Raw genomic sequence first — 12,256 nt, forward strand, 5'->3', positions numbered from 1 at the left:
GCATCCCTGGCAGATCGAGTGAATTAAAAAATTATGTTGGATAATTAACCACTTCATCTGCATCCACAACAGTGTCGACGGACTTGTATGTGACTGCCTCGCATTGAATGTTAGACTGAATGATATTGTTAAGTTCATTGACGTCTTTGTTCTTGGCCGCAAGAATAGCTCGTTCACTCAGCCAATCGTGATTCTTATAATTGGTTTGAATATTGGGAAATACTTTTTCAACCAATTCTTCTTTTGACGTCACTAAATTGCAGACGTTATGAGGCAATGAAATTCGTCCTGAGGTCAGCTCAACCGGCACCTTTCCGTTCCCAATTTCCAGAAATTGATTCCAGAAATATCTCAGATGATCGATCGTTTTGCAGCTGGACACGCAAATTTGTAGTTAATTTTAACGTCATTACGTGTCGCCACAAAGTAGGGTATTTCAGGCAAGCATTTATTTCGTCCGCTGGTGTCGATCGAGGAATTACAGGTAATGTTTGCCTGAAATCTCCTGCAAGCAATATTAATGCGTTCTCAAATGGTCTGATGTTTCCACGCAAATCTTGCAATGATTGATGAAGAGCCTCGAGCGATTTTTTGTGCGCCATTGTGCATTCATCCCAAACAGTAAGATCGCATTTCTGCAATACCTTTCCCATGCCTGATCCTTTGGAAATGTTCCACGTGGGATTTTCAATGAATTGCATGTTCAATGGCAATTTCAAAGCGGAATGAGCAGTTTTTCCACCTGGTAGCAATGTTGCAGCTATTCCGGACGATGCAAGAGCTAAGGCTATGTCATTTTGGGATCAAATTGCTGCCGGAATTAATCCAATTAGGAACGTTTTACCAGTTCCTCCTGGCGCATCTAAGAAGAAGAATTCTGCAACCCCGTTATTGACAGTTTGCATTATTTTATCATAAATGCCTTTTTGCTCAAGCGTTAGCTTAGGAATATTTGATTGCACATATGACAAAAGATCACCCGTGTTGTAATTTTGTTCACGACGCAATTCTACATTGAACGAGGCAGCAGCAGATCGATTCGGTGATGGCATTCCCAATTGATTGAGAACTTTGTTCGTAATTTCTAAGCACAAATCTTCAATCATTATCAACGCTTCGTTGCAGATTTCTGCTGTGAAATCCATGTTCATATTGGAATTTTCCTTGCGTATTCGACGGAAATTATCTTCAGCCATGTGCGATTTATATTTCTCCCATAACTCTGTTGGAGATGAAGGAGAGCAGGCGGTCAATATGATTGCAAACAACGCATGAATTTGATGTGGATGTGACGTGTTGCACGCGTCAGTAATGCATACATCCCAGTGTCCGTCGTTCTCCAATAAATTCAGAGCTTGACATGTACTGCGGAAAGTGTCATGTGTAACGCCGTTGACAATTCTCAATTGCTGGAAAGACGTTGGACCGGGCACATTTACCAACAGCAAGCGAAGAAAGAAGCATTCATCTTGAATGGGATGCACGGTGTACAGTCAGCCTATCGTAGTTTCTTTGAATATGCCAGTTTGTCGGTCGACTCGCTCTCCTCGTTTGCGTCATTCAAATGATTTTCTACTCGCATTCCATGTGTAATACGTAGGCACTTCCGAATACAGCAGTGTTGTCGCAAACGCGTCATTTTGACACAACGTGAAGAAAGCAGTTTACGTTGTAGCCAGTGGATTCAGGGCTATTTGTTGCACATTTGCAGTTGTTAAATAAATGCGTTGTCCATTTTCTAGATGTGCTGCTAAGTGAACAGCAGCTGGACTTCGTTCATGTATGGGAAATGAAAGAATTCGCCATACAGCCTCATTGCTGCTTATGTATCTTCCAGCCTGATACTGTGCGATTTCATCGATATGTATGACCGCATTCCTATCACTCCTTTCTGGTTGCACGTCAAAAACTGCCATGTCGCTGCCTTTATTCACGTACTTACAAATGTATTTGATCGATTTAACGGAGTTACAGTATTCCACGTTTATGTGCGCTTTGTATGTTTTTGATAGCAAAGGCGGATATGGAAGAACTAACTGGTTATCCACTTCGAAGTCACCGTTTCGCCTTTGTGTGGTTGCTAATTTACCGCCATCTTCTTCTTCTGTATGAAGGATATCCATCGTTTCCTGTAACTGTGTTGGATAGTAATGCTCGAGGATATCGCTTAGAGCATTTTCCGTCTATCATGCATGGTGAATTTGGATTCAGAGTACCGCAAGGTCCATGTATCATATTTTTTGTCACAACTTCGTGCAAATCCTTATCCATGTCGGCATCAGGTATTTCTGCGCATGTTACATCGTCGATTTCGTTGGAAGTGATTCTGTTACACAGCCATATTAGTATATGTGCGTGTGGCAATCCTCTTTCTTGCCATTCCACTGAGTACATCCAGCAGCGCACAGACCCAAACACTTCATGTTTTACCATGAAATCCATCAGCGATTTCAGCTTCTGTCTGAAAACACGTGCTGTGATGTCATGCCTATCCACCGGCGATTGCCCAGGAAGTAAGAGCTGTTGTATATGGTCCCAAGCTGGATTGCATGTGATGTAATGAATAGGTCTGGACGCCCGTAGTGGCGAACATATGCAATTGCATCTTGAGCGTACTCATGCATATGACGTGGACTGCCTGTATATGAAGATGGCAAAATGGTTAGTCTTCCAATGTTAGTTGTATTACCGTCATTTACAACTGCATCTCGCAAATGAATGTATTCTTCAGAGTGAAGCTTGGTCTGATTCAAACGGATGAATATCAAACGTTCTGTTTCGATTTTTTCATACATATCTACGATGTATTGGTGAAACAATTGACGGCATTTGAAAATGTGATTGTCTTCAGTCCTCCAATCATTAATCGGTATGAATAATAGTTCACTGCGCTGCATTTCATATTTGTTTCTTCCCCACTGACTGGATTTATCATCTTAACGTTGAAGTGATATCCATTGGCACCACCCCCCAAAAAATGATTGGATATTGCAGGGCATCGTAGCATCGATGAGTTTCTGCAACTTTTGTCAATTGATCGTTTCTCCGATGAAGAACAATATCTCTAGGTTGGAATTGATCTCCGACTATAAAGACTGACTCCGACTGTGAAAAGAGCCTGGAAGGCACTTCACTTTACAATGCGTATTCTAAAAAAGGGAAATAGCAAAACTAAAAGTCTAGCATACACATCTTTAGTGCGTCCGATTCTGGAATATGGGGCGGCGTGCTGGGATCCTTATAGGGAGGGACAGATAAATGCGTTAGACCGGGTGCAAAAGAAAGCGGCCAAATTTGCACACCATAGGAACGAATCGAACTGGGAAACCTTGACAGAGCACAGAAAGATAGCTCGCATATGTGCTCTCTTCAAAGCATACACGGGAGAACGGGCTTGGAAGGCTATAGGTGACAGATTAGAAACACCATGCTATCTGAGCAGGGGTGATCATGGCAAGAAAATTAGGAGTAGAAAGCAACGGACAGATATCAGGAAATACTCCTTTGTAAATAAGACCATACAGCTCTGGAACCAACTACCTGCAGATGCTTTAGGTACTCTGTCCTGTAAACCAAGCAATTTTAGGCAAAGGGTTAGGAAAGTGATAAATGAGGCGAAGTGAAGTTGGGGTGGAAATAATTAAAAAGAAAAAAATTGCAGTGAAGTGAAGTGAAGTGAAGTGAAGTGAAGTAAATGACATTACGCATCCATGACTGTTGGTTTCCTTTTGTTTGTGTTTAGGGTGTTGTATTTTTTTCTTCTCTCTCTCTGTAATTGTTGTTGTATTTGTTGCAGTTGTTTGTATTTCTCTGTAATTGTTGTAGTTGTTAATCGTATTTGGTTTGTATTCATTGTGGTAGGATGTCCTTATTGTTGTGTTTTGTGTATTGTGTTACTTGTCTGTTGTGTCCTATTGTGTACGACTGCCACCGGGCTAAAACCCAATTGCAGTATAATAAATAATATATAATATATAACAATTGCCACTTGATCTATAGTTGGAGCACTGAATCTTCGCACATGTTGTCCAGCAGGCGTTTTGTCAGCATGAATAACAATCTTGTGTATATCAGATGGCATCATGTCAATTGCTGTTTTGAACAAACGCACCAAATTGTTTTTCTCGTGAAGAAGCTCTTGCAGTTTGGATGGACCTTTTTATGCCGGTAGAAATTCTGCAGCGTGCATTCAATTCATCAGTGCCATCCCCGACGAAATACATTTGTAGGAATTAATGTTGACCATCTAGGAACGGAAGCAGGGAGCCCGCTTTATGATAAATTTGTCCTTTCACTTTGAAAGTTGGTATGAATTGTGCTGTTATGATTTCTGTGCCGAACGACATCATTTGGAAGCACGAGTTGTATTTCCTGATGTTAGATAGGAAATGCTTTGATTTGGCGGTATATCCAGCAAACAAAGTTTTTAATGGCTCTGGCGGTTCTCCAAGTTGAGGCAGTTTAATTTTTCCCGCGGCGCAACACATTCCTTTCGTTTCTCCATTAAATTTCAGAGCCTTGAAATAAGGACATACTTCAGTCATAGTGCCGATGACAACATGCCGGCTCAAACTATAATCTTCAGCTGGGCTGTACCGGAATGCAAGGTGATTGTAATCGCGTGATTGCTGGACATGGAGTCGTGTTTGACGCTGATCTGCTGTTTCTCGTTGACGTCTTTCAGCCACTCTCAGCCTGTCGCGTTCATTCTGTTGAGAACGAAGCAGATCTGATGCTGCAGAACTCGATCGCCGTGCTCGCAACCGTGCATCCTCAAGTCTGGCTGCACGTCGCTCTGCTGCTTCCTCGGCCCTATTTGAGCCATTCTTTGCCTGTTTCGCTCGTTCGCTGATGCCCGTTCTTCCCCAGTTTGATTTGCAATTACTCGTCGCACTGCTTCCGCTCCGCGAGTACGACAACCTAAGTTTGATCCTCTGCAAGGCATTATTTTGATGAACTAAAGCAGATCGATTGCACTGAAGAAGAAGAAGAAGAAGAAAGAAAGAAAGAAAGAAAGAAAGAAAGAAAGTTATAACAAAAACATATAAAATTGCAAAACATTAAAAAAAAGAAAGAATACGAACTGGAAAACAAAGAACAAACAAATAAAAAATACTAACGAAATATTTCAATTCAGACGCAGATCAATCGACACAGCTCAATTCCACAGCCAACTGCACTGAAAAATAAGGAAAACAGTTAAGAAAACAAAATTAAAAACAATGAAAGAAGAAAAAAAAAACTACGAGTATACTCACGAAATGAACCCTATGGTAAGCGACACAGCTCAATTCCAACGCAATGTCACACGAAATAATTAAATCAAAATGAAAATAAACCGAAATCTATGAAAATCCAATTTAACAATGCAATCGAAAACATTGAATTGGAATCGTAAAATATTTAGTATAGCGTGTGTTGCTTTACGTCCAACAGATGGCGCTGTTTTTCAAAAGAAGTATGTTTTTACATGTCACAGGCGTGACATCTATATAATAGGTATATAAAAACACGCGCGTATTCGAATGCAACATCGTGTCAAAATTTCAAAGCAATTGGTGAAGAAGAACTTTCGGGGATTTAAGATTTTGAACAAACGAACATTTACATTTTTATTTATAGATTAAAGACTTATTTAATAACACATTGTAATCTTGATCATTACACTTACGAGAAATTCAAGACATCTGCCATGGTGTTCCAAATGTCACCAATATAACCACTGATCCCATTTCCTTCAGACTGGAAGAACACAACTTCATCTGCCTGTAACATTCCAATACATTCTGATGAGAAATGTAATGTTTATTGTGTAATTGTGTCACTTAACGAATGTTTGAAGTTAAACTTTACGACATACTGCCGCATAAGCTGAGGCCAAAACATGTTTCATGTTTGATATGATGTGATGTTTTCAAGAACCTAACCACCAAGATTAGTGAATGGTTGCCCATAGGAGATATTCTTCTGGAAGTTGGGATAGCTTAGTTGGGCCATGGGCTTGGCACACAGGGTTTCATTCCCTGTAGGAGCAAGAGATGTGTCTCTCTACCCTTTCCAGTTCATTATTTATTAATCGTCATATTTTCAATGCCATGTAATCCAAGCTACTGAAAGCGCCATCAAAAAAGTATAACTATATTAAATATTAGTGTAACACTCACTGCGAATTGAATGGGGAGTCTCATCTTTCGTTATATAAGTTTCTTTACTGTTAACTTCCCAGCTTTATCTCATATTCATTTTCAGTCCTATGTGCTATTAAATGATACATTGAGGCTAATATTTAGTTCCATCTCCCATGAATAACATCAAAAAATAATCAGTCATAAACCATCTCCTCTATATAATATGCTATACTTCACACAACCACATCAAAATATTACTGGTAATTACAAATCAGACATGATACACTGTCACATAAATCACTCGCTTGTTCCTGACCTACTACATAACTTACATGTGACAAGTTAATGCATAACTATTCATTGCTGTGATAATCTCAAATTGCTTAACAATACTGTTAAATCTCATGCTTACAAAATGTTTTAGTATATATACAGAGAAAGGTTATTTACATCAAATGACATAATGTTAATATTCTTTCCAGCCAAACATGTAGTGTTTTGTAACTTGTTGTGGAACAATGAAATATTTCTATTCCACATCTTTAGAAATGTATCTCACTCACAGAACCAGTTACACAAATGCAATGATTATCTTGGTGGCCTGTCTTTGTACAGTTCTTTGTACAGTAATTAGCAGAACTACTCTGTATGAATTAATGTTTAAAATATGCAGTAATGCTAGTATCAGTCAGTTCTGAATGCCAAAGTCTAATTTTGACACTGCTATTATAACTTTGATGTTAAATCCTCAATGACGAGTGCATGAAATGCTAAACCACATGACTATAAGTTATAAAATTCCAGGGATGTTCAAAAGATATCCAAGCCAAATAACTCGTTAAAATCCAGCTCACTTTATAGATATTTGCATCTCAGGTTGTCCAGTGGACATAAAATTCAGATTTCTTACCAAGAGTGTTCATTGTCTGGATGAAATATACAGTTTTGTATTTTGTAGTCAAATGTGTAGTAACTGGTTCCTTTTCTCAATTATATAAATTAGAATTTTGAGGTAAATACATATGTTTGTGAAATGAGGATTAAATTCTTGAAGTTGCATTAATCTGTGCTAATACTGGTATGTGTTTATGTTGTCTAACGTCATGCACATTTGCTATATGGCTTATGGTTGTGATTATGTTGGAGTAAAAATGATTCATGAATTGCTACAGACAGGAAAAATGTACCTTTGAACTACTTTAACATTCATTCCAAATGTTTGCCTGGAGGAACCAAACATTGTAGTGGTGACCATTAATCAGGACCACTATGTATGAGGCTGAATCCATAGCATTTGTCCGTGTATCTGCTAAACACAATGACTTCTAGAGCCTTCATATTACCGATAATATTTTGTAATGAAGAGTTCATGGAATACCATATGAAAACAGTAAACATTTGAAACCAGTGGTTTAAGCATGGAATTCACCTCCAAAATGCTTTTTTGATTAACCAAATCAATAATATCTGTAGAAGAATGGTACAAATTAGAAGATATCAAAATTATTAAAAATTTGGCATCAGACAAACATATTTGTAACCCCTGCACATATTAATGTCATGGAAAATACATGTTTGAAATGGTTCACTAATTCCTTTGACCTAACTTGACAGAGAAGTTTTAAAACCATTTGTAACACTAATCAAAACTAAAAATTGTAATTACTATTTATGCTGCAGAGAGTAACCAAAACTAAACTTTCCACTTTACCTGTGGCAGCAATTATAAGCTCAACTTCAATATTAAACATATTGATTGATTAACTTTGTTGCATGTAATGAATGCCACAGATATACATTTTGCTGAAAATTTTAGAATGATGGATAGATTGATAAGGGTAATAATTGTGGATGTGGTTAAGATATGACTATCAAATGAACAATAAAATGCACCTCAAATTACCATACAGTACAATCTTGGTAATCCAGCCATGTGCTAGTCTGACGTGTCCAGTAATCTGACATCAGGTGCCAGACAGGCATCTGCAACCTTATGCAGGTTCCTACAGGAAGCAGAGGCTGGTAATGTTCTTACCACCAAACTGCACCCCACTTCTACAACCAATGGATTGGAATGTTATACAGTTTGTGAAGTGACATTACAAAAAGAGCCTTCTATGCAGTGGAATAAGCCAAAATGATGATATCATTCAATGTCTGAAATTAACAAACCTCAAATATGTAGTTTTCATGAATCTCACATATGCATGGCAAAATGTACCTCCTAAAACCATAATTTTGTCTTGGAAAAAGTTGTGGAATTCACATCAATTATCCCCTGATACCATTAGGCTCACAGGGCCTGAAGAATCGGAAAATTATGGTACAGTCCTAACTTTTGATCTCCAAGAAGCAATAGCTGAACTGTGTGAAAAAGGCTCATCAAGTCCAAAAATTGCTGACATAAGTAACTGTCTAGCTAGAGGTGGGGAGGAAAATCTTCAAATCATGACAGATGAAGAGATAATCAACAATGTGCTAGAAGACAATAACAGTGAGAACAAGCAAGAGTCAAGTACTCCACCGATTATCCACAGAGTGCAACACAATGCCACGAGTGCCTTCAACATATGTTATAAATGGGCCGAAGAAAACAATGTGAAAGCTAAAGACATCCTCAAATTGAAAAGATGGCAATAAAAAGTTCTAAGAGAGGCATTTAGAAACAAGAGACAGCAAACTGTTGACACTTTCTTTGTAAAAAGGCAGTGAAATGAAGACCTAAATGTTGAATTAATGGACAAAAGTTCACAGGACACATTTATATATGTAAAATAAGTAAAATGTAAAGTTGTTCCTGTGCTCAAGGAATTAAGCACTACACCATGAAGGCATATGGGGGAGTTGATGTATAGCTCCACATTTTCTTGACCTCATAACTAGCTGGAGGTTAGTGGTCAGCTTCATGCCCCTGCCACTTTACCCCCAGTGAAAGAGTTCCTGGTACCCATTGGATAGGAGGTTGGGTGGAACCCAGAGCCAGTCTGGATGATTTGGAGAAGAGAAAATTCTTTACCTTGCCAGGACTCAAACTCTGACCCCTCAGTCATCCAATCCCTAGCTAGTTGCTTCACCAACTACATTACTCTGGCTCTGTGTAAAATAAGTAAATGATAATAATTTCTGTTAAATACTAATCAATTCTGAAACTTCTATGTTGTGCAGTACAACTTAATAAATTTGTTCTGACTTTTTCCAGTAATCTGTCATTTTCGGTCCCATATATGTCAGATTATGAAGACTGTACTGTATTTATTTTTTCAGTGTTCCAACTCAGTGTGAATATTTATTTCCATTTAAGAGAAAGTGAGACAGATCGCTCTGTGAAAAAATGAACAAAGGATATTGCAGTATCTCCAATATAAATGACAGTTTTGACATATTACTTACCAAATTAGAAGAGATTTGGTATTTTTATGGTAGTGAAAATGAAGATTATGTTCTTCTGGGTTATGACATCATGTAATTTAATAGGTGGTTACTGGTGTTTTTTACAAACATGCTGCCTTCAACTTCAAAATCTAAATTGCACATGTTGACAAGATATTCCTTCTCTCTGCCACATTTGCTTTGATCTCACTATATCCATCAGAACAGTTAATTTATGATAGACTTATTGAAATTTTGGTCAAAATGTTCAAATCTTAAGAAAATCTAGTTTTGAGTCCTCATTTTTATTTAATTTATAGGAAGTCTGGCACCTTATTCCATTGTAATTAGGTAATTAATTTGGTTGATATTTAATTTCTGAATAGGCACTGTGTGACTCAGTATTTAAATGTTCACACCATGAGGCTGCAGAACTCTACTATAGTGCAGTAATTTTAGTTTATTTGTGTGAAATTAATTTTTCTGGCTGCTGGTAATTCTGTTTGTGTCTAAGAGATAGTAGCAAGTGTATTTATAGTTGATCATTGTTGCCCACTAGTAGAATGAGTTAGAATCTCAGCTGCACTATTCCTTTGTGGGAAGAATGTGATATAAATTCTATCTTAATGTCACGACTATAATCACTGCAACTGCAACAACCTACTTCGCCATTTTTGTCTCCACGTGCAAAATGTATCGAAGCATATCATTGGCCGAATCATTGTCTTTCTGGTTTCATGACGTCACTTTCCATTGATGTTAACACTGCAGTTGTAATGTTACAGCACCTTGGCATCCTCTCTCTGACATGCATCTTCAGCTGTAAAATGTATGTCCCCATCCTTATTTTGCGTTGGTAAAGCCACGGCTATGCCCGGTGCTCTGTTGAATGTCGGATAAACGTGGCACGTATTTTAGAAAGATATATTGAAAGTAAGTAAATTATATCCTGAAAAGTGTATCCTTTCTGAGAAGCGATATCGTTTTATCACCTGTGGTTTATGTTACAGAAATTCTCCGTCTGTATCCTCCTGCAGTGTTGGTAGACAGGAGGTGCGTCAAGCAATATACACTGCCCGCTGAACCACGTTGCACCCTGAAACCCGGAGACGGTGTCTACATACCCATTTATGCCCACCACATGACCCAGAATACTTCCCCGATCCTGAGAAATTTGACCCTGAAAGGTTTAGTGATGAGAATAAAGGAAACATCAAAGCCTGCACATGTCTGCCATTTGGATCAGGCCCTAGGAACTGTATTGGTAATTAATGTTTACTGTCTATTAAAAATACGAGTTAAAGACATACATTGAGCGGGCAAACTTACGGAGGAAGAGTTCTGTGTACGTACGGTATCTCCGATATGTCGGTACTGGTTCACATTGTACGCTGAAAATGGCTAATGTTGACGTAACCTCAAAGTTTGAGACACAGTTCTTCTGGCAGTTCACAGACGTGCTATTGTGGGAGCTCTGTTTCCTTATTTGCTGGAATTTGCTTACGGTTAGACTCTAGAACCCCAGTAGCTTCACACGATTAGACGGAAAACAAATGAAAGGAAACATACTCGGCCACTGCACCATATACAAGTTACCACCACGACGTTACAACTGCGTGCTGTCGTCTTTAAATGCTTGGACATGTATTATACTCTGAAGAAAGCAGTCTTTCACGCCGTGAAAACCTCAAATCATGTATGTATTTTACTAGTTCGCGAATATGAACAGAAGATGGCACAAAATTTACATTTAAGCGATCTCCGTTTTTAATCCTGCAAATGAATCTGATGGTGCTATGCATGAGGTCAGAAATAAATAATTGGGGAAAGGTTATGAAACGTTACATTCGTCATAATAACAGCCCAGTTTTAATGAGAACTTACCACAGTTCAGTGAACACAGCAATCGGACTGAACACAGTTCAGTCAGATTGCCAAAGTATCACGCTGTCTAAATTTGCATTTGCTCTTATCGTAATAAGTTTCAATTCAAGTTTAATTTTCACGTAAAGCTCAGTAGATGCAGCAATGATGCTATGGATTGGACTACGGTAAAATCGGGTTTCGTTCCCCTGAAGCAACAAAGAATTCTTTTGTCCACAACAATGAGACTGGCTGTGGCTCCCAATCAGCCGCTGATTCAGTGGGTGCCGGGATCTGTTTCCCAGGAATCAAATGCCTGGAGCGTGGAACTTGTTACTTACCTACATCTAGTACAGAGTTTAAATCTATTTGGAGTCACAACTCCGCTCCCCCATACATCTTTATGAAGTGGTGCTTCATTAAACAGAGCAACAACTATACTACACCGTAATTTGCTTGATGGGACTAAGAAAAACCACGAATAGTCAGTGCCCCGACCGAGATTAGATACAGAATCCTGTTGAATACAAGCCAGAAGCTTGTGTTTGCTCAGTCTATTAGTGGTTTGTGTAAATCAGAGTCTACAATCTTGCCTTTTTTAATAACATCCAACCAGTTGAATTATATTTATATGTATCCATGACTGTTGAATGGAAAAAGGCATGAAAGCAAATGGATGATGTTACTTTAAGCCTTTAAGACACACCGGTAACCGTAAGCACCAGCAGTTTAATATTAAGTGTCACCGCATTCTGTTCACTGAATTAGTTGGTACCACGACTCACAAGGCAACAATTCAAATCTCTACTGCACTCAAAGCCTTAAATACTAATCTTTCCTTTTAGTTCTACTTGAGACATTTACTTTAGTGCACGTTCACTGTTCTGATATTTCGC

At 38.5% G+C, this 12,256-nt stretch overlaps 1 protein-coding gene and 1 long non-coding RNA gene across 9 annotated transcripts in view; one reads left to right on the plus strand and one right to left on the minus strand.

Annotated features, from left to right (window-relative positions):
• LOC111865832 (glutamate receptor ionotropic, kainate 4) overlaps window positions 1-12,236 on the minus strand; it is a 27,425-nt gene extending 15,189 nt beyond the window's left edge. For 3 of the 8 annotated variants that reach the window (XM_033751984.1, XM_033751983.1, XM_033751982.1), the window contains exons 1-2: window positions 10,162-10,306; window positions 5,672-5,786 (exon numbers count right to left, since the gene is read on the minus strand). In XM_033751984.1, coding sequence (XP_033607875.1) covers window positions 5,672-5,786; window positions 10,162-10,219 — 173 coding nt within the window. In that variant the 5' untranslated portion in view covers window positions 10,220-10,306. Of the gene's footprint in view, window positions 1-5,671; window positions 5,787-6,578; window positions 6,640-7,315; window positions 7,499-9,518; window positions 10,307-10,489; window positions 10,566-10,850 lie in introns of those variants that run through there. The other 5 variants (XM_023854172.2, XM_023854173.2, XM_023854171.2 and 2 more) reach the window with 5 other exon arrangements.
• LOC111865834 overlaps window positions 10,338-12,256 on the plus strand; it is a 4,102-nt gene continuing 2,183 nt past the window's right edge. The window contains exons 1-2 of the long non-coding RNA XR_002843050.2: window positions 10,338-10,430; window positions 10,508-10,761. This is a non-coding gene — a long non-coding RNA (uncharacterized LOC111865834). The remainder of the gene's footprint in view (window positions 10,431-10,507; window positions 10,762-12,256) is intronic.

This window comes from Cryptotermes secundus, unplaced genomic scaffold (assembly GCF_002891405.2).
Source record: "Cryptotermes secundus unplaced genomic scaffold, Csec_1.0 scaffold1120, whole genome shotgun sequence".
NCBI classification, from domain to species: domain Eukaryota; kingdom Metazoa; phylum Arthropoda; class Insecta; order Blattodea; family Kalotermitidae; genus Cryptotermes; species Cryptotermes secundus.